This window comes from Oncorhynchus masou, unplaced genomic scaffold (assembly GCF_036934945.1).
Source record: "Oncorhynchus masou masou isolate Uvic2021 unplaced genomic scaffold, UVic_Omas_1.1 unplaced_scaffold_181, whole genome shotgun sequence".
Lineage (NCBI taxonomy): Eukaryota > Metazoa > Chordata > Actinopteri > Salmoniformes > Salmonidae > Oncorhynchus > Oncorhynchus masou.
This window is the reverse complement of record NW_027016550.1, coordinates 2,396,918-2,420,115: the sequence shown is the minus strand read 5'-3', so window position 1 is coordinate 2,420,115 and position 23,198 is coordinate 2,396,918. Positions and strand designations below refer to the sequence as shown.

Below are 23,198 nucleotides of genomic sequence, written 5' to 3'. Positions count from 1 at the left end.
TTATTGGGTATTGAGTCATTATTGGATATTGAGTCATTATGGGGTATTGAGTCATTATGGGGTATTGAGTCATTATGGGGTATTGAGTCATTATGGGGTATTGGGTCATTATGGGGTATTGGGTCATTATGGGGTATTGTGTCATTATGGGGTATTGTGTCACTATGGGGTATTGTGTCACTATGGGGTATTGTGTCACTATGGGGTATTGAGTCATTATGGGGTATTGAGTCATTATGGGGTATTGAGTCATTATGGGGTATTGAGTCATTATGGGGTATTGAGTCATTATGGGGTATTGAGTCATTATGGGGTATTGAGTCATTATGGGGTATTGAGTCATTATGGGGTATTGGGTCATTATGGGGTATTGTGTCACTATGGGGTATTGTGTCACTATGGGGTATTGAGTCATTATGGGGTATTGAGTCATTATGGGGTATTGAGTCATTATGGGGTATTGAGTCATTATGGGGTATTGAGTCATTATGGGGTATTGAGTCATTATGGGGTATTGAGTCATTGTGGGGTATTGGGTCATTGTGGGGTATTGGGTCATTGTGGGGTATTGAGTCATTATGGGTAGTGTGTCATTATGGGTAGTGTGTCATTATGGGGTATTGTGTCATTATGTCATTATGGGGTATTGTGTCACTATGGGGTATTGTGTCACTATGGGGTATTGTGTCACTATGGGGTATTGAGTCATTATTGGATAATGAGTCATTATGGGGTATTGAGTCATTATGGGGTATTGAATCATTATGGGGTATTGAGTCATTATGGGGTATTGAGTCATTATGGGGTATTGGGTCATTATGGGGTATTGTGTCATTATGGGTAGTGTGTCATTATGGGGTATTGTGTCATTATGGGGTATTGTGTCATTATGGGGTATTGAGTCACTATGGGGTATTGTGTCACTATGGGGTATTGAGTCATTATTGGATATTGAGTCATTATTGGGTATTGAGTCATTATGGGGTATTGGGTCATTATGGGGTATTGGGTCATTATGTCATTATGGGTTATTGAGTCATTATGTCATTGTGGGGTATTGGGTCATTATGGGGTGTTTTGATCTGTATAGTGATGATGATGGTGTGTGTTCTCGGTGGGCTGTTTTGATCTGTATAGTGATGAAGGTGAATTCACCAATTTGTAAGTCGCTCTGGATAAGAGCGTCTGCTAAATTACTTAAATGTAATGTAAATGTAGGTAAGGAGGGGGGTACACACTATACTGTCAGGTAAGGGGGGGGGGGGGGGGGTCCACACTATACTGTCAGGGGGGTATACTGTCAGGGGGGGGTACACACTATACTGTCAGGGGGTACACACTATACTGTCAGGGGGGTACACACTATACTGTCAGGTAAGGGGGGGGTACACACTATACTGTCAGGTAAGGGGGGGGGTACACACTATACTGTCAGGTAAGGGGGGGTACACACTATACTGTCAGGTAAGGAGGGGGGGTACACACTATACTGTCAGGTAAGGAGGGGGGTACACACTATACTGTCAGGTAAGGAGGGGGGGTACACACTATACTGTCAGGTAAGGGGGGGGTACACACTATACTGTCAGGTACACACTATACTGTCAGGAGGGGGGGGTACACACTATACTGTCAGGTAAGGAGGGGGTACACACTATACTGTCAGGTAAGGAGGGGGGGTACACACTATACTGTCAGGTAAGGGGGGGTACACACTATACTGTCAGGTAAGGAGAGGGGGGGGGTACACACTATACTGTCAGGTAAGGAGGGGGGGTACACACTATACTGTCAGGTAAGGGGGGGGGGTCCACACTATACTGTCAGGTAGGGGGGTCACACTATACTGTCAGGTAGGGGGGGGGGTACACACTATACTGTCAGGTAAGGAGGGGGGTCCACACTATACTGTCAGGGGGGGGTACACACTATACTGTCAGGTAAGGGGGGGGTCCACACTATACTGTCAGGTAAGGGGGGGGTACACACTATACTGTCAGGGGGTACTACACTATACTGTCAGGGGGGTACACACTATACTGTCAGGTAGGGGGGGGGGTACACACTATACTGGGGGGGTACACACTATACTGTCAGGTAAAGGGGGGTCCACACTATACTGTCAGGTAAGGGGGGGGGGGTACACACTATACTGTCAGGTAAGGGGGGGGGGTACACACTATACTGTCAGGTAAGGGGGGGGGTCCACACTATACTGTCAGGTAAGGGGGGGGGTAAGGTACACACTATACTGTCAGGTAAGGGGGGGGGGGTACACACTATACTGTCAGGTAAGGGGGGGTACACACTATACTGTCAGGTAAGGGGGGTACACACTATACTGTCAGGTAAGGGGGGGGGGGTCCACACTATACTGTCAGGTAAAGGGGGGGGGTACACACTATACTGTCAGGTAAGGGGGGGGGTACACACTATACTGTCAGGTAAGGGGGGGGGTACACACTATACTGTCAGGTAAGGGGGGGTACACACTATACTGTCAGGTAAGGGGGTACACACTATACTGTCAGGGGGGTAAGGGGGGGGTACACACTATACTGTCAGGTAAGGAGGGGGGGGGTCCACACTATACTGTCAGGTAAGGGGGGGGGGGGTACACACTATACTGTCAGGTAGGGGGGGGGGTCCACACTATACTGTCAGGGGGGGGGTCACACACTATACTGTCAGGTAACTGTCAGGTAAGGGGGGGTACACACTATACTGTCAGGTAGGGGGGGGGGTCCACACTATACTGTCAGGTAAGGGGGGTACACACTATACTGTCAGGTAAGGGGGGTACACACTATACTGTCAGGTAAGGGGGGGTACACACTATACTGTCAGGGGGGGGTACACACTATACTGTCAGGTAAGGGTACACACTATACTGGGGGTACACTATACTGTCAGGTAACACTATACTGTCAGGTAAGGGGGGTCAGGTAAGGGGGGGTCCACACTATACTGTCAGGTAAGGGGGGGGGGGGTACACACTATACTGTCAGGTAAGGGGGGGTACACACTATACTGTCAGGTAAGGGGGGGGGGTACACACTATACTGTCAGGTAAGGGGGGGTACACACTATACTGTCCACACTATACTGTCAGGTAAGGGGGGGGGGGACACACTATACTGTCAGGTAAGGGGGGGGGGTACACACTATACTGTCAGGTAAGGGGGGGGGTAACACACTATACTGTCAGGTAAGGAGGGGGGGGTCCACACTATACTGTCAGGTAAGGGGGGGGGTACACACTATACTGTCAGGTAAGGGGGGTACACACTATACTGTCAGGTAAGGGGGGGGGGTACACACTATACTGTCAGGTAAGGGGGGGGGTACACACTATACTGTCAGGTAAGGGGGGGGGTACACACTATACTGTCAGGTAAGGGGGGGGTACACACTATACTGTCAGGTAAGGGGGGGTCCACACTATACTGTCAGGTAAGGGGGGGGGTCCACACTATACTGTCAGGTAAGGAGGGGGGGGGGGTACACACTATACTGTCAGGTAAGGGGGGGGGTACACACTATACTGTCAGGTAAGGGGGGTCAGGTAAGGGGGGGGGGTCCACACTATACTGTCAGGTAAGGGGGGGGTACACACTATACTGTCAGGTAAGGGGGGGGTCCACACTATACTGTCAGGTACACACTATACTGTCAGGTAAGGGGGGGGGTACACACTATACTGTCAGGTGGGGGGGGGTACACTATACTGTCAGGTAAGGGGGGGGGGTACACACTATACTGTCAGGTAAGGGGGGGGTACACACTATACTGTCAGGTAAGGGGGGTCAGGTAAGGACACACTATACTGTCAGGTAAGGGGGGGGGGGGGTCCACACTATACTGTCAGGTAAAGGGGGGGGTACACACTATACTGTCAGGTAAGGTAAGGGGGGGTACACACTATACTGTCAGGTAAGGAGGAGGGGGGGTCCACACTAGTAAGGTAAGGGGGGGGGGTCCACACTATACTGTCAGGTAAAGGGGGGGGTCCACACTATACTGTCAGGTAAGGGGGGGTACACACTATACTGTCAGGTAAGGGGGGGGTACACACTATACTGTCAGGTAAGGGGGGGGGTACACACTATACTGTCAGGTAAGGGGGGGGTCCACACTATACTGTCAGGTAAGGGGGGTACACACTATACTGTCAGGTAAGGAGGGGGGGTCCACACTATACTGTCAGGTAGGGGGGGGGGGTACACACTATACTGTCAGGTAAGGAGGGGGGTACACACTATACTGTCAGGTAAGGAGGGGGTCCACACTATACTGTCAGGGGGGGGGGTACACTATACTGTCAGGTAAGGGGGGGGGTACTATGTGTCAGGTAAGGGGGGGGGTCCACACTATACTGTCAGGTAAGGAGGGGGGGGGTACACACTATACTGTCAGGTAAGGAGGGGGGGTCCACACTATACTGTCAGGTAAGGGGGGGGTACACACTATACTGTCAGGGGGGGTCCACACTATACTGTCAGGTAAGGAGGGGGGGGTCCACACTATACTGTCAGGTAAGGGGGGGTACACACTATACTGTCAGGTAAGGGGGGGGGTAAGGGGGGGGGTACACACTATACTGTCAGGTAAGGGAGGGGGGGGGTACACACTATACTGTCAGGTAAGGGGGGGGGTACACACTATACTGTCAGGGGGTATACTGTCAGGGGGGGGGTACACACTATACTGTCAGGTAAGGGGGGGGGTCCACACTATACTGTCAGGTAAGGGGGGGTCCACACTATACTGTCAGGTAAGGAGGGGGGTACACACTATACTGTCAGGTAAGGGGGGGGGGGTCCACACTATACTGTCAGGTAAGTCAGGGAGGGGGGGGGGTCCACACTATACTGTCAGGTAGGGGGGGGGGGGTCCACACTATACTGTCAGGTAAGGGGGTCCACACTATACTGTCAGGTAAGGGGGGTCCACACTATACTGTCAGGTAAGGGGGGGTACACACTATACTGTCAGGTAAGGGGGGGGTACACACTATACTGTCAGGTAAGGGGGGGGGTACACACTATACTGTCAGGTAAGGGGGGGGGGTCCACACTATACTGTCAGGTAAGGGGGGGGGGTCCACACTATACTGTCAGGTAAGGAGGGGGGTCCACACTATACTGTCAGGTAAGGGGGGGGGGTCCACACTATACTGTCAGGTAAGGGGGGGGGTACACACTATACTGTCAGGTAAGGGGGTACACACTATACTGTCAGGTAAGGGGGGGTACACACTATACTGTCAGGTAGGGGGGGGGGGGTACACACTATACTGTCAGGGGGGGGTACACACTATACTGTCAGGTAAGGGGGGGGTACACACTATACTGTCAGGTAAGGGGGGTACACACTATACTGTCAGGGGGTACACACACGTATACTAAGTCCACACTATACTGTCAGGTATAGTCAGGTAAGGAGGGGGGGGGGGTACACACTATACTGTCAGGTAAGGGAGGGGGGGGGTACACACTATACTGTCAGGTAAGGAGGGGGGTACACACTATACTGTCAGGTAGGGGGGGGGGGGTACACACTATACTGTCAGGTAAGGGGGGGTACACACTATACTGTCAGGTAAGGAGGGGGGGTACACACTATACTGTCAGGTAAGGGGGGGGGGTACACACTATACTGTCAGGTAAGGGGGGGGGGGTACACACTATACTGTCAGGTAAGGGGGGTACACACTATACTGTCAGGTAAGGGGGGGTACACACTATACTGTCAGGTAAGGGGGGGGGGGTCCACACTATACTGTCAGGTAAGGGGGGGGGGTACACACTATACTGTCAGGTAAGGTAAGGGGGGTACACACTATACTGTCAGGTAAGGGGGGTACACACTATACTGTCAGGGGGGGGGTCCACACTATACTGTCAGGTAAGGGGGGTCCACACTATACTGTCAGGTAGGGGGGGGGGGTACACACTATACTGTCAGGTAAGGGGGGGTCCACACTATACTGTCAGGTAAGGGGGGGTCCACACTATACTGTCAGGTAAGGGGGGGTACACACTATACTGTCAGGTAGGGGGGGGGGTCCACACTATACTGTCAGGGGGGGTCCACACTATACTGTCAGGTAAGGGGGGGGGTACACACTATACTGTCAGGTAAGGAGGGGGGTCCACACTATACTGTCAGGTAGGGGGGGGGGTACACACTATACTGTCACACACTATACTGTCAGGTAAGGTAAGGGGGGGGTCCACACTATACTGTCAGGTAAGGGAGGGGGGTCCACACTATACTGTCAGGTAACACACTATACTGTCAGGGGGGGGGGTCCACACTATACTGTCAGGTAAGGGGGGGGTCCACACTATACTGTCAGGTAAGGGGGGGTCCACACTATACTGTCAGGTAGGGGGGTCCACACTATACTGGGGGGGGGTCCACACTATACTGTCAGGTAAGGGGGGGGGTACACACTATACTGTCAGGTAAGGAGGGGGGGGGTCCACACTATACTGTCAGGTAAGGGGGGGGTCCACACTATACTGTCAGGTAAGGAGGGGGGGTCCACACTATACTGTCAGGGGGGGTACACACTATACTGTCAGGTAAGGGGGAGGGGGGGTCCACACTATACTGTCAGGTAAGGGGGGGGTACACACTATACTGTCAGGTAAGGGGGGGGGGGTCCACACTATACTGTCAGGTAAGGAGGGGGGGTACACACTATACTGTCAGGTAAGGAGGGGGGGGTACACACTATACTGTCAGGTAAGGAGGGGGGGTACACACTATACTGTCAGGTAAGGGGGGGGTACACACTATACTGTCAGGTAAGGAGGGGGGGTACACACTATACTGTCAGGTAAGGAGGGGGGTACACACTATACTGTCAGGTAAGGAGGGGGGGGGGGTACACACTATACTGTCAGGTAAGGGGGGGGGGTACACACTATACTGTCAGGTAAGGGGGGGGGTACACACTATACTGTCAGGTAAGGAGGGGGGGTACACACTATACTGTCAGGTAAGGGGGGGGTACACACTATACTGTCAGGTAAGGAGGGGGGTACACACTATACTGTCAGGTAAGGGGGGGTACACACTATACTGTCAGGTAAGGAGGGGGGGTACACACTATACTGTCAGGTAAGGAGGGGGGGTACACACTATACTGTCAGGTAAGGTACACACTATACTGTCAGGGGGGGGGTCCACACTATACTGTCAGGTAAGGGGGGGGTACACACTATACTGTCAGGGGGGGGTCAGGTAAGGAGGGGGGTCCACACTATACTGTCAGGTAAGGGGGGGGTACACACTATACTGTCAGGTAAGGGGGGGGGGTACACACTATACTGTCAGGTAAGGGGGGGGGTCCACACTATACTGTCAGGTAAGGGGGGTACACACTATACTGTCAGGTAAGGGGGGGTACACACTATACTGTATACTGTCAGGTAGGGGGGGGGTCCACACTATACTGTCAGGTAAGGGGGGGGTCCACACTATACTGTCAGGTAAGGGGGGGGGGTACACACTATACTGTCAGGGGGGGGTACTGTCAGGTAGGGGGGGGTCCACACTATACTGTCAGGTAAGGGGGGGGGGGGTACACACTATACTGTCAGGTAGGGGGGGGGTCCACACTATACTGTCAGGTAAGGGGGGTCCACACTATACTGTCAGGTAAGGAGGGGGGGGTCCACACTATACTGTCAGGTAAGGGGGGGTCCACACTATACTGTCAGGTAAGGAGGAGGGGGGGTCACACTATACTGTCAGGGGGGGTACACACTATACTGTCAGGTAAGGAGGAGGGGGTACACACTATACTGTCAGGTAAGGAGGAGGGGGGGTACACACTATACTGTCAGGTAAGGAGGGGGGTACACACTATACTGTCAGGTAAGGAGGGGGGTCCACACTATACTGTCAGGTAAGGGGGGGGTACACACTATACTGTCAGGTAAGGGGGGGGGTCCACACTATACTGTCAGGTAAGGAGGAGGAGGAGGGGGGGTACACACTATACTGTCAGGTAAGGAGGAGGGGGGGGGGTACACACTATACTGTCAGGTAAGGAGGAGGGGGGTACACACTATACTGTCAGGTAAGGAGGGGGGTACACACTATACTGTCAGGTAAGGAGGGGGGTACACACTATACTGTCAGGTAAGGGGGGGTACACACTATACTGTCAGGTAAGGGGGGGTCCACACTATACTGTCAGGTAAGGGGGGTACACACTATACTGTCAGGTAAGGGGGGGGGTCCACACTATACTGTCAGGTAAGGAGGGGGGGTACACACTATACTGTCAGGTAAGGGGGGGTCCACACTATACTGTCAGGTAAGGAGGGGGGGTACACACTATACTGTCAGGTAAGGAGGGGGGGGTCCACACTATACTGTCAGGTAAGGAGGGGGGGTACACACTATACTGTCAGGTAAGGAAGGGGGGGGTCCACACTATACTGTCAGGTAAGGAGGGGGGTACACACTATACTGTCAGGTAAGGAGGGGGGGTACACACTATACTGTCAGGTAAGGGGGGGGGGTACACACTATACTGTCAGGTAAGGGGGGGGTACACACTATACTGTCAGGTAAGGAGGGGGGGTACACACTATACTGTCAGGTAAGGAGGGGGTACACACTATACTGTCAGGTAAGGGGGGGTACACACTATACTGTCAGGTAAGGAGGTGGGGGGTACACACTATACTGTCAGGTAAAGGGGGGTACACACTATACTGTCAGGTAAGGGGGGGGTCCACACTATACTGTCAGGTAAGGAGGAGGGGGTCCACACTATACTGTCAGGTAAGGGGGGTCCACACTATACTGTCAGGTAAGGGGGGGGTACACACTATACTGTCAGGTAAGGAGGGGGGGGGTACACACTATACTGTCAGGTAAGGGGGGGGGGTACACACTATACTGTCAGGTAAGGAGGGGGGGTCCACACTATACTGTCAGGTAAGGGGGGTTACACACTATACTGTCAGGTAAGGAGGGGGGTCCACACTATACTGTCAGGTAAGGAGGAGGGGGGGTCCACACTATACTGTCAGGTAAAGGGGGGGTACACACTATACTGTCAGGTAAGGAGGAGGGGGTTACACACTATACTGTCAGGTAAGGGGGGGGGGGTACACACTATACTGTCAGGTAAGGGGGGGGGGTTACACACTATACTGTCAGGTAAGGAGGGGGGGGGGGTACACACTATACTGTCAGGTAAGGGGGGTACACACTATACTGTCAGGTAAGGGGGGGGTACACACTATACTGTCAGGTAGGGGGGGGGGTACACACTATACTGTCAGGTAAGGAGGAGGGGGTACACACTATACTGTCAGGTAAGGAGGAGGGGGTACACACTATACTGTCAGGTAAGGGGGGGGGGGGTACACACTATACTGTCAGGTAAGGGGGGGTCCACACTATACTGTCAGGTAAGGAGGGGGGTACACACTATACTGTCAGGTAAGGAGGAGGGGGGGTACACACTATACTGTCAGGTAAGGGGGGTACACACTATACTGTCAGGTAAGGGGGGGGGTCCACACTATACTGTCAGGTAAGGAGGAGGGGGGTCCACACTATACTGTCAGGTAAGGAGGAGGGGGGGTACACACTATACTGTCAGGTAAGGAGGGGGACTGTGTGGGGGGTGTACCAACTCTAAGTGTGTGTGTGTGTCTCTCTGTGTGTGTGTGTGTGTGTCTCTCTGTGTGTCTCTGTGTGTCTCTCTGTGTGTGTGTGTGTCTCTCTGTGTGTCTCTGTGTGTGTGTGTGTGTGTGTGTGTGTGTCTCTCTGTGTGTGTGTGTGTGTCTCTCTGTGTGTGTGTGTGTGTGTCTCTCTGTGTGTGTGTGTGTGTGTGTGTGTGTCTCTCTGTGTGTGTGTCTCTCTGTGTGTGTGTGTGTGTCCCAGGTTGTATCGTGTTTACGGGAAGAAGAACATCCGTCTGGAGTCGGTTCCTCTGAAGGCCTCGTCCCTGGACCCACGGTGAGTTCTGTTGTCATGGAGATGGACAGTCTGTTTTAGCATGGACAACACCATGGAGGGCTTTACAGACTGACAATACTGTTGTCATGGAGATGGACAGTCTGTTTTAGCATGGACAACACCATGGAGGGCTTTACAGACTGACAATACTGTTGTCATGTTGATGGACAGTCTGTTTTAGCATGGACAACACCATGGAGGGCTTTACAGACTGACAATACTGTTGTCATGGAGATGGACAGTCTGTTTTAGCATGGACAACACCATGGAGGGCTTTACAGACTGACAATACTGTTGTCATGGAGATGGACAGTCTGTTTTAGCATGGACAACACCATGGAGGGCTTTACAGACTGACAATACTGTTGTCATGGAGATGGACAGTCTGTTTTAGCATGGACAGCACCACGGAGGGCTTTACAGACTGACAATACTGTTGTCATGGAGATGGACAGTCTGTTTTAGCATGGACAACACCACGGAGGGCTTTACAGACTGACAATACTGTTGTCATGGAGATGGACAGTCTGTTTTAGCATGGACAGCACCATGGAGGGCTTTACAGACTGACAATACTGTTGTCATGGAGATGGACAGTCTGTTTTAGCATGGACAACACCACGGAGGGCTTTACAGACTGACAATACTGTTGTCATGGAGATGGACAGTCTGTTTTAGCATGGACAACACCACGGAGGGCTTTACAGACTGACAATACTGTTGTCATGGAGATGGACAGTCTGTTTTAGCATGGACATCACCATGGAGGGCTTTACAGACTGACAATACTGTTGTCATGGAGATGGATAGTGTGTTTTAGCATGGACATCACCATGGAGGGCTTTACAGACTGACAATACTGTTGTCATGGAGATGGACAGTCTGTTTTAGCATGGACAACACCATGGAGGGCTTTACAGACTGACAATACTGTTGTCATGGAGATGGACAGTCTGTTTTAGCATGGACAGCACCATGGAGGGCTTTACAGACTGACAATACTGTTGTCATGGAGATGGACAGTCTGTTTTAGCATGGACAGCACCATGGAGGGCTTTACAGACTGACAATACTGTTGTCATGGAGATGGATAGTGTGTTTTAGCATGGACAGCACCATGGAGGGCTTTACAGACTGACAATACTGTTGTCATGGGGATGGATAGCCTGTTTTATGGTTCCTATAGTTCTAATGCTCTGTGTTCCTGTAGTTCTAATGCTCTGTGTTCCTGTAGTTCTAATGTTCTGTGTTCCTGTAGTTCTAATGCTCCATGTTCCTGTAGTTCTAATATTCTGTGTTCCTGTAGTTCTAATGTTCTGTGTTCCTGTAGTTCTAATGCTCTGTGTTCCTGTAGTTGTAATATTCTGTGTTCCTGTAGTTCTAATGTTCTGTGTTTCTGTAGTTCTAATGCTCTGTGTTCCTGTAGTTCTGAAGTTCTAATATTCTGTGTTTCTGTAGTTCTAATGTTCTGTGTTCCTGTAGTTCTAATATTCTGTGTTCCTGTAGTTCTAATGCTCTGTGTTCCTGTAGGTTTGTCTTCCTGGTGGATACGGGTCTGGAGATTCTCATCTGGAGAGGAGCCAACGCTACTCTGGCCGGTACCACTAAGGCCCGGTAACTAACACACACCAACGCTACTCTGGCCGGTACCACTAAGGCCGGGTAACTAACACACACCAACGCTACTCTGGCCGGTACCACTAAATCAAAACAAATCAAATGTATTTATAAAGCCCTTCTTACATCAGCTGATATCTCAAAGTGCTGTACAGAAACCCAGCCTAAAACCCCAAACAGCAAACAATGCAGGTGTAGAAGCACGGTGGCTCGGAAAAACTCCCTAGAAAGGCCAAAACCTAGGAAGAAACCTAGAGAGGGACCAGGCTGTGTGGGGTGGCCAGTCCTCTTCTGGCTGTGCCGGGTGGAGATTATAACAGAACATGGCCAAGATGTTCAAATGTTCATAAATGACCAGCATGGTCCAATAATAATAAGGCAGAACAGTTGAAACTGGAGCAGCAGCACGGCCAGGTGGACTGGGGACAGCAAGGAGTCATCATGTCAGGTAGTCCTGAGGCATGGTCCTAGGGCTCCGGTCCTCCGAGAGAGAGGGGGTGGGGGCGTCCGCTGAGTCGGGGGTGGGGGGCGTCCGCTGAGTCGTGGGTGGGGGGCGTCCGCTGAGTCGGGGGGGGGCTATTGAACGTACAGTTCTAAACACCTCACTCTGGCGTTTTTGAATTTAAACTTTATTTACACAATTGGCACAGCGTCATCTGGGTTTGGCAGTCATTGTAGATAAGAATTAGATCTTTTTACCTTTATTTAACTAGGCAAGTCAGTTCAGAATAAATTGTTATTTTCCACGACGGCCTACCGGGGAGCAGTGGGTTAACTGCCTTGTTCAGGGGCAGGACGACGGCCTACCGGGTTACAGTGGGTTAACTGCCTTGTTCAGGGGCAGGACGACGGCCAACCGGGGAACAGTGGGTTAACTGCCTTGTTCAGGGGCAGGACGACGGCCAACCGGGGAGCAGTGGGTTAACTGCCTTGTTCAGGGGCAGGACGACGGCCTACCGGGGAACAGTGGGTTAACTGCCTTGTTCAGGGGCAGGACGACGGCCAACCGGGAAGCAGTGGGTTAACTGCCTTGTTCAGGGGCAGGACGACGGCCAACCGTGGAGCAGTGGGTTAACTGCCTTGTTCAGGGGCAGGACGACGGCCAACCGGGGAGCAGTGGGTTAACTGCCTTGTTCAGGGGCAGGACGACGGCCAACCGGGGAGCAGTGGGTTAACTGCCTTGTTCAGGGGCAGGACGACGGCCTACCGGGGAACAGTGGGTTAACTGCCTTGTTCAGGGGCAGGACGACGGCCTACCGGGGAGCAGTGGGTTAACTGCCTCGTTCAGGGGCATCTTGCAACCTTTTTGTTACAAGTCCAATGCTCTAACCACTAGGCTACCAACCTGCGACCTGGTGTGTGTGTTCGTGTGTGCCTGCCCATGAATGTCTCTGACTGTGTGTGTGTGTGTAGGCTGTTTGCAGAGAAGATCAATAAGAATGAGCGTAAGGGGAAGGCAGAGATCACCACCCTGCAGCAGAGTCAGGAACCTCCTAACTTCTGGGAGGTTCTGGGAGGACAACCTGAAGAGATACGCAAACACGTCCCTGATGACTTCAAACCCGTACGACCCAAACTATACAAGGTAACTCCCTGACCTCTGACCTCTAATCAGACACGTCCCTGATGACTTCAAACCCGTACGACCCAAACTATACAAGGTAACTCCCTGACCTCTGACCTCTAATCAGACACGTCCCTGATGACTTCACACCCGTAAGACCCAAACTATACAAGGTAACTCCCTGACCTCTGACCCCTGACCTCTAATTAGACAACGTCCCTGATGACTTCACACCCGTACGACCCAAACTATACAAGGTACCCTCTGACCCATGACATCTAATTCTTTAGTTGGGTCTGGGCTAATGTTGTTGTTTAGGTAGGTCTGGGTCTGGGATAATGTTTGTGTTGTTTTGGTGGGTCTGGGATGATGTTGTTGTTTAGGTGGGTCTGGGATGATGTTGTTGTTTAAGTGGGTCTGGGATAATGTTGTTTAGGTGGGTCTGGGATGATGTTGTTGTTTAAGTGGGTCTGGGATAATGTTGTTTAGGTGGGTCTGGGATGATGTTGTTGTTTAGGTGGGTCTGGGATGATGTTGTTGTTTAGGTGGGTCTGGGATGATGTTGTTGTTTAGGTGGGTCTGGGATGATGTTGTTGTTTAGGTGGGTCTGGGATGATGATGATGTTGTTTAGGTGGGTCTGGGATGATGTTGTTGTTGTTTAGGTGGGTCTGGGATGATGTTGTTGTTGTTTAGGTGGGTCTGGGATGACGTTGTTGTTGTTTAGGTGGGTCTGGGATGACGTTGTTGTTGTTTAGGTGGGTCTGGGATGACGTTGTTGTTGTTTAGGTGGGTCTGGGATGACGTTGTTGTTGTTTAGGTGGGTCTGGGATGACGTTGTTGTTTAGGTGGGTCTGGGATGACGTTGTTGTTGTTTAGGTGGGTCTGGGATGACGTTGTTTAGGTGGGTCTGGGATGATGTTGTTGATGTTTAGGTGGGTCTGGGATGATGTTGTTGTTGTTGTTGTTGATTAGGTGGGTCTGGGTCTGGGATATCTGGAGCTCCCTCAAATCAACTACAAGCTGTCAGTGGAACACAAAGAGAAGGTCAAACTGGACAAACTGCCGGAACTACGACTGGTAACTATGGGGTAACTGTGGTGTAACTATGGGGGGTAACTGTGGTGTAACTATGGTGTAACTATGGGGTAACTGTGGTGTAACTATGGGGGGTAACTGTGGTGTAACTATGGGGTAACTGTGGTGTAACTATGGGGTAACTGTGGTGTAACTATGGGGTAACTATGGTGTAACTATGGGGGGTAACTGTGGTGTAACTGGTGTAACTATGGGGTAACTGTGGTGTAACTAAACTGCATAGGTAACCTGTTCTATTATAATCAGTCTGTCTGTCTCTCGCTGTCTGTCTCTCGCTGTCTGTCTCTCGCTGTCTGTCTCTCGCTGTCTGTCTCTCGCTGTCTGTCTCTCGCTGTCTGTCTCTCGCTGTCTGTCTCTCGCTGTCTGTCTCTCGCTGTCTGTCTCTCGCTGTCTGTCTCTCGCTGTCTGTCTCTCGCTGTCTGTCTCTCTCATGTCTCTCTCATGTGTCTCTGTGTCTCTCGCTCCAGACCCTGCTGGACACTAAAGGAGTGTACATCTGTCTCTCTCTCATCTCTGTCTGTCTAGCTCCAGACCCTGCTGGACACTAAAGGAGTGTACATCTCTGTCTCTCTCTCATCTCTGTCTGTCTAGCTCCAGACCCTGCTGGACACTAAAGGAGTGTATATCTGTCTCTCTCTCTCATCTCTGTCTGTCTAGCTCCAGACCCTGCTGGACACTAAAGGAGTGTACATCTCTGTCTCTCTCTCATCTCTGTCTGTCTAGCTCCAGACCCTGCTGGACACTAAAGGAGTGTACATCTCTGTCTCTCTCTCATCTCTGTCTGTCTAGCTCCAGACCCTGCTGGACACTAAAGGAGTGTATATCTGTCTCTCTCTCATCTCTGTCTGTCTAGCTCCAGACCCTGCTGGACACTAAAGGAGTGTACATCTCTGTCTCTCTCTCATCTCTGTCTGTCTAGCTCCAGACCCTGCTGGACACTAAAGGAGTGTACATGTCTGTCTCTCTCTCATCTCTGTCTGTCTAGCTCCAGACCCTGCTGGACACTAAAGGAGTGTATATCCTGGACTGTCTGTCTGATGTGTTTATCTGGATCGGGAGGAAGTCTCCTCGTCTGGTGAGAGCAGCCGCTCTGAAGCTGGGACAGGAAGTCTGCACTATGCTGCACCGCCCCAAACACGCTACTGTTACCAGGAACCTGGAGGGGACAGAGTGCCAGGTAGGCAGATATCCACCTGTGGGTTTTAACTCCAACCCTGTTCCTGGAGAGAGACCCTCCTGTGGGTTTTAACTCCAACCCTGTTCCTGGAGAGAGACCCTCCTGTAGGTTTTAACTCCAACCCTGTTCCTGGAGAGAGACCCTCCTGTGGGTTTTAACTCCAACCCTGTTCCTGGAGAGAGACCCTCCTGTAGGTTTTAACTCCAACCCTGTTCCTGGAGAGAGACCCTCCTGTGGGTTTTAACTCCAACCCTGTTCCTGGAGAGAGACCCTCCTGTAGGTTTTAACTCCAACCCTGTTCCTGGAGAGAGACCCTCCTGTGGGTTTTAACTCCAACCCTGTTCCTGGAGAGAGACCGTCCTGTAGGTTTTAACAGTTTTACTTTAGTGCCTTGTTGCAAACAGGAGGCATGTTTTGAATATTTGTATGAGGTAGTCATTGTATGTGTGGGGTACAGAGATGAGGTAGTCATTGTGTGTGTGGGGTACAGAGATGAGGTAGTCATTAAAACATCATGTTAAACACTATATATACATTATTATTGCACACAGAGTGAGTCCATGCATCAACGAAGCCCTTTTCTTGTGGCTGAGATCCCGTTAACGGGATCGATATGACAACAGCCAGTGACAGTGCAGGGCGCCAAATTCAAAACAACAGAAATCTCATAATTAAAATTCCTCAAACATACATGTATTTTATACCGTTTTAAAGGTAATCTTGTTGTTAATCCCACCACAGTGTCCGATTTCAAATATGCTTTACAGCGAAAGCACACCAAACGATTATGTTTGGTCACCACCAAGCCACACAATTAACACAGCCATTTTCCAGCCAAAGATAGGAGTCACAAAAAGCACAAATGGAGATAAAATGAATCACTAACCTTTGATGATCTTCATCAGATGTCACTCATAGGACTCCTAGCACTTCATGTTCTTCATATTTTGCATAGCCACATCGATTCAACAGAAATACTCATCATAAATGTAGATGATAATACACATGGAATTATAGATATACCTCTCCTTAATTCAACCACTGTGTCAGATTAAAAAAAAACTTTACAGAAAAAGCAAACCATGCAATAATCTGAGATGGCGCTCAGAGAAATAATGAAATTAGCTGCCATGTTGGAGTCAACAGAAACCAGAAATTTCATGATAAATATTCCCTTTGATCTTCATCAGAATGCACTCTCAGGAATCCTAGTTCCACAATAAATGCTTGATTTGTTCGATAATGTCCATTATTTATGTCCAAGTAGCTACTTTTGTTAGCGCGGTAGGTAAATAAATCCAAACGGTCGTGCAGGTCGAGCATTACTTCGGACAACAAGTTGTATTACAGGTCGAAGAAACATTTCAAACTAAGTATAGAATCAATCATTAGGATGTTTTTATCATAAATCTTCAATAAAGTTCCAACCGGAGAATTCCTTTGTGTCTACAGAAGCAATGGAAAGCAGGTCGCTCTCATGTGGATTGTGCGTGACCAGGAAATGGCTCTCAGCCAGTATTCTGACACATTCAGCTCTTATTCAGTCCCACAACACGGAAGCCTCATTCAAGTTTCTAAAGACGGTTGACATCTAGTGGAAGCCCTAGGAAGTGCAACTTCATCCATATCCCAATGTGAATACAATAGGGCCTGGGTTGAAAATATACCAACCTCAGTCTCCAACAGAGTCAATGCCTCACAAGTCCTCAACTGGCAGCTTCATTAAATAGTACCCTTCAAAACACCAGTCTCAACGTCAACGGTGAAGATGCAACCCCGAGATTCTGGCCTTCTTGGCAAGGGGTCAAATGACTTGGCAAGGGAAATACTTAACAAGAGTTGACATGACATTCCAACTCCCCTCCCTTTTCCAAGTGTTTAAGTTTAACAACTAGTAGGATGTCCTAAAGGTGGACTACACACTAACCCTCTCGATCTCTGTCTCTCTCGATCTCTGTCTCTCTCGATCTCTGTCTCTGTCTCTCTCTGTCTCTGTCTCTCTCTGTCTCTGTCTCTCTCTCTCTCTCTCTGTCTCTGTCTCTGTCTCTCTCTGTCTCTCTCTGTCTCTCTCCGTCTCTCTCCGTCTCTCTCCGTCTCTCTCTGTCGATCTCTGTCTCTCTCGGTCGATCTCTGTCTCTCTCGGTCGATCTCTGTCTCTCTCGGTCGATCTCTGTCTCTCTCGGTCGATCTCTGTCTCTCTCGGTCGATCTCTGTCTCTCTCGGTCGATCTCTGTCTCTCTCGGTCGATCTCTGTCGATCTCTGTCTCTCTCTGTCTCTCTCTCCAGGTGTTTAAGTCTAAGTTTCAGAACTGGGATGATGTCCTGAAGGTGGACTACACCAGAGCAGCTGAGAGTGTAGAGCAACAGCAAGGATTACAGGGGAAGGTGAGTAACACGACCTGTTGTGTAGGGGTGTATGCTAGCTAGCTACAGGGGAAGGTGAGTAACACGACCTGTTGTGTAGCGGTGTATGCTAGCTAGCTACAGGGGAAGGTGAGTAACACGACCTGTTGTGTAGGGGTGTATGCTAGCTAGCTACAGGGGAAGGTGAGTAACACGACCAGTTGTATAGGGGTGTATGCTAGCTAGCTACAGGGGAAGGTGAGTAACACGACCTGTTGTGTAGGGGTGTATGCTAGCTAGCTACAGGGGAAGGTGAGTAACACGGCCTGTTGTGTAGCGGTGTATGCTAGCTAGCTACAGGGGAAGGTGAGTAACACGACCTGTTGTGTAGCGGTGTATGCTAGCTAGCTACAGGGGAAGGTGAGTAACACGACCTGTTGTGTAGGGGTGTATGCTAGCTGTAGCGGTGTATGCTAGCTAGCTACAGGGGAAGGTGAGTAACACGACCTGTTGTGTAGCGGTGTATGCTAGCTAGCTACAGGGGAAGGTGAGTAACACGACCTGTTGTGTAGGGGTGTATGCTAGCTAGCTACAGGGGAAGGTGAGTAACACGACCTGTTGTCAGAGAACTAACTTGTTCTTGACAAAGATATTTTAAATATACTCTGACAGAAATAGTTCCTGCTTCCGAGCCAGCCTGTCAGAGTAGAGACTGGGCGTGGTTTAGACTCACCCAGCCTATCGTTGATTGTTGTCATACGAGCTGGTACCAGTCTGTTTGCTACACTACGTTCTGCATGCATCCGTTTTTCTGTTATTCTGTATTTGTCCATCATGAGAAAGGCCCATGGCCCTGAAACTGTTAACAATGTTTCAAGTCAGCTGTGTTGCAAAACACATACATACATCCACACAAGCCAACAGCAGATAATATTCAATCACATATATGGTAACTGGCTGTAGTGCATAACACAGAATCCTCATACTGGCTCCCTCTATCAACTAGCTTGGTGTAGGTGGGTATGCTAGCTAGCTCCCTCTATCAACTAGCTTGGTGTAGGTGGGTATGCTAGCTAGCTCCCTCTATCAACTAGCTTGGTGTGTGGGTGTATGCTTGGTGTAGGGGGGTATGCTAGCTAGCTCCCTCTATCAACTAGCTTGGTGTAGGTGGTGTATGCTAGCTAGCTAGCTCCCTCTATCAACCAGCTTGGTGTAGGTGGGTATGCTAGCTAGCTCCCTCTATCAACTAGCTTGGTGTGGGGGTGTATGCTAGCTAGCTAGCTCCCTCTATCAACTTGCTTAGTGTAGGGGTGTGTGCTAGTTAGCTCCCTCTAGCAACTAGTTTGGTGTAGCTCTTCTAATGATCCTTTACTTTGCTACTTGATGGTGCCTTAACTCTTGACCTTTTAACCCTGACCCCTAACTCTAACCCTGGAATTCCCCAGGGCAGCTGTCTAGGCCCCTTACTGGTAGAATTAGGAATTCCCCAGGGCAGCTTTCTAGGCCATTTTGACTTGTTTCTATCTTTGCTAATGACCTGCCACTGGCTTTGAGTAAAGCCCTTTAGTACCATGCCGACAGGGACCTTTCTCATGTTTGGATCCTGTTTTTGGACTTGATTGGACTTGATTCAAATTAAGTCTTTAAAATGTGTGACCTGTCTTGTCTGTCTCAGGTCAAGAAGGATGCTGAGAAGAAAGATGAGATGAAGGCTGACCTCACCGCCCTCTTCCTCCCCAGACAACCCCCCATGGCCCTCACTGAGGTAAACAGCCCTCTTCCTCCCCAGACAACCCCCCATGGCCCTCACTGAGGTAAACAGCCCTCTTCCTCCCCAGACAACCCCCATGGCCCTCACTGAGGTAAACAGCCCTCTTCCTCCCCAGACAACCCCCCATGGCCCTCACTGAGGTAAACAGCCCTCTTCCTCCCCAGACAACCCCCCATGGCCCTCACTGAGGTAAACAGCCCTCTTCCTCCCCAGACAACCCCCCATGGCCCTCACTGAGGTAAACAGCCCTCTTCCTCCCCAGACAACCCCCCATGACCCTAAACATCAGCTGGTGTGTAAACTCTGGTTCTTGGTAGGGGCAGTTGATTCAGCCACCCTCTGTTGGAAGGAGGGGCAGTTGATTCAGCCCCCCTCTGTTGGAGGTAGGGGCAGTTGGCCTACCTCTGGCCAATCAGATAGCTCAGATCATGGTGGATGACATCACATAACCAGGATGAGAGACTGTCAGCGAATACAGCCGCTGTTTTTGGGACTTGATGTTTCAGCGCTGTCAACACTTTATTCACCCTTGTTGCCATAAAACCCCGTCTCTCCTGGTCGCTGGCGCTACAGAGCGGATCCATAGGAATGTGTTGTTATTAGTGGCAGCTTTTTCATCTTCCTTCTTCCCTCTTCTTCCTCTTCCCTCCTCCCTCTCCCTCTCCTTCCTCTTCCCTCTTCCTGCTCCCTCTTCCTCCTCCCTCCCTCTCCCCCTCCCTCCCTCTCCCCTCTTTCCCCCTCCTCTCTCTTCTCCTTCTCCTCCCCTCCCTCTCTTTCCCCCTCCTCCCCTCCCTCTCTTTCCCCCTCCTCTCTCTTCTCCTTCTCCTCCCCCTCCCTCCCTCTCCCCTCTTTCCCCCTCTCTTCTCCTCCTCCCCTCTTTCCCCCTCCCCTCCCCTCCCCCTCCCCCTCCCCCTCCTCCTCTCTCCAGGCAGAGCAGATGATGGAGGAGTGGAATGAGGATCTGGATGGAATGGAGGGATTTGTGTTGGAGGGGAAGAAGTTTGCTCGTCTGCCGGAGGAGGAGTTTGGACACTTCCACACACAGGACTGCTACGTCTTCCTGTGCAGGTACACACACCACACCACACACACACACACCACACCACACCACACACCACACACACACACACACCCCCCCCCCCCCCCACACACACACACACACACACACACACACAGGACTGCTACGTCTTCCTGTGCAGGTACACACACACACACACACCACACCACACCACCCCACACACACACACACACACACACAGGACTGCTACGTCTTCCTGTGCAGGTACACACACACACCACACCCCCCACACACACACACACACAGGACTGCTACGTCTTCCTGTGCAGGTACACACACACACACCACACCACACCCACACACACACACACACACAGGACTGCTACCTCTTCCTGTGCAGGTACACACACACACCACACCACACCCCCCACACACACACCACACCACACCACTCACTCACTCACTCACTCACTCACTCACACCAGACAGACAGAGAGAGGACTGTAGGTCTGTCTCAGGACCGTAGGAGGACTGTGGGTCTGTCTCAGGACCGTAGGAGGACTGTGGGTCTGTCTCAGGACCGTAGGAGGACTGTGGGTCTGTCTCAGGACCGTAGGAGGACTGTGGGTCTGTCTCAGGACCGTAGGAGGACTGTGGGTCTGTCTCAGGACCGTAGGAGGACTGTGGGTCTGTCTCAGGACCGTAGGAGGACTGTGGGTCTGTCTCAGGACCGTAGGAGGACTGTGGGTCTGTCTCAGGACTGTAGGTCTGCCTCAGGACTGTAGGAGGACTGTAGGTCTGCCTCAGGACTGTAGGAGGACTGTAGGTCTGCCTCAGGACTGTAGGAGGACTGTAGGTCTGCCTCAGGACTGTAGGAGGACTGTAGGTCTGCCTCAGGACTGTAGGAGGACTGTAGGTCTGCCTCAGGACTGTAGGAGGACTGTAGGTCTGCCTCAGGACTGTAGGAGGACTGTGGGTCTGCCTCAGGACTGTAGGAGGACTGTAGGTCTGCCTCAGGACTGTAGGAGGACTGTAGGTCTGCCTCAGGACTGTAGGTCTGTCTCAGGACTGTAGGAGGGCTGTGGGTCTGTCTCAGGACTGTAGGTCTGTCTCAGGACTGTAGGTCTGTCTCAGGACTGTAGGTCTGTCTCAGGACTGTAGGAGGACTGTAGGTCTGTCTCAGGACTGTTGGTCTGTCTCAGGACTGTGGGTCTGTCTCAGGACTGTAGGAGGACTGTGGGTCTGTCTCAGGACTGTAGGTCTGTCTCAGGACTGTAGGTCTGTCTCAGGACTGTAGGTCTGCCTCAGGACTGTAGGAGGACTGTGGGTCTGTCTCAGGACTGTAGGTCTGTCTCAGGACTGTAGGAGGACTGTGGGTCTGTCTCAGGACTGTAGGAGGACTGTAGGTCTGTCTCAGGACTGTAGGAGGACTGTGGGTCTGTCTCAGGACTGTAGGAGGACTGTAGGTCTGTCTCAGGACTGTAGGTCTGTCTCAGGACTGTAGGAGGACTGTAGGTCTGTCTCAGGACTGTAGGAGGACTGTGGGTCTGTCTCAGGACTGTGTGTGTGTGTAGGTATTGTCTCAGGACAGTGTGTGTAGGTATTGTCTCAGTGTGTGTGTGTGTTGAGTTTATTTTATTTTTACAGGGACAGTGCACATTAATCAACGTTTCAGTAAAAGTGCCGGCTAATTTTCAACCGCAGTCCCTGGGCAGGTTATTAAAAACAATTACAATATAGACAATCATTGAGCAGTGAGCAACATAGGACAAGCAAGACGTAGCATACAGCCAGAGCAACAGAGAACAAGCAAGACGTAGCATACAGACAGAGCAACATAGGACAAGCAAGACGTAGCATACAGACAGAACAACATAGATCAAGCAAGACGTAGCATACAGCCAGAGCAACAGAACAAGCAAGACGTAGCATACATAGATCAAGCAAGACGTAGCATACAGCCAGAGCAACAGAGAATAAGCAAGACGTAGCATACAGACAGAGCAACAGAGAACAAGCAAGACGTAGCATACAGCCAGAGCAACATAGATCAAGCAAGACGTAGCATACAGCCAGAGCAACATAGATCAAGCAAGACGTAGCATACAGCCAGAGCAACATAGGACAAGCAAGACGTAGCATAGGAAAAACAAGACGTAGCATACAGACAGAGCAACATAGAACAAGCAAGACGTAGCATACAGCCAGAGCAACATAGAACAAACAAGACGTAGCATACAGCCAGAGCAACATAGAACAAGCAAGACGTAGCATAGGACAAACAAGACGTAGCATACAGACAGAGCAACATAGAACAAACAAGACGTAGCATACAGCCAGAGCAACATAGAACAAGCAAGACATAGCATACAGACAGAGCAACATAGAACAAACAAGACGTAGCATACAGACAGAGCAACATAGAACAAGCAAGACGTAGCATACAGCCAGAGCAACATAGAACAAGCAAGACGTAGCATAGGACAAACAAGACGTAGCATACAGACAGAGCAACATAGAACAAGCAAGACGTAGCATACAGCCAGAGCAACATAGAACAAGCAAGATGTAGCATACAGACAGAGCAACATAGAACAAGCAAGACGTAGCATACAG

The 23,198-nt window shown here is 50.7% G+C and overlaps 1 protein-coding gene across 1 annotated transcript in view; it reads left to right on the top strand.

Moving 5' to 3' along the window:
* Positions 1 to 23,198, top strand: part of LOC135538759 (protein flightless-1 homolog) — a gene marked incomplete at its 5' end in the record, with an annotated part of 71,734 nt that overhangs the window by 36,574 nt on the left and 11,962 nt on the right. The window contains 8 exons of the mRNA XM_064964666.1: positions 9,922 to 9,996; positions 11,527 to 11,610; positions 13,027 to 13,198; positions 14,151 to 14,255; positions 15,259 to 15,450; positions 17,737 to 17,835; positions 19,469 to 19,558; positions 20,493 to 20,632. Coding sequence (XP_064820738.1) covers positions 9,922 to 9,996; positions 11,527 to 11,610; positions 13,027 to 13,198; positions 14,151 to 14,255; positions 15,259 to 15,450; positions 17,737 to 17,835; positions 19,469 to 19,558; positions 20,493 to 20,632 — 957 coding nt within the window. The remainder of the gene's footprint in view (positions 1 to 9,921; positions 9,997 to 11,526; positions 11,611 to 13,026; positions 13,199 to 14,150; positions 14,256 to 15,258; positions 15,451 to 17,736; positions 17,836 to 19,468; positions 19,559 to 20,492; positions 20,633 to 23,198) is intronic.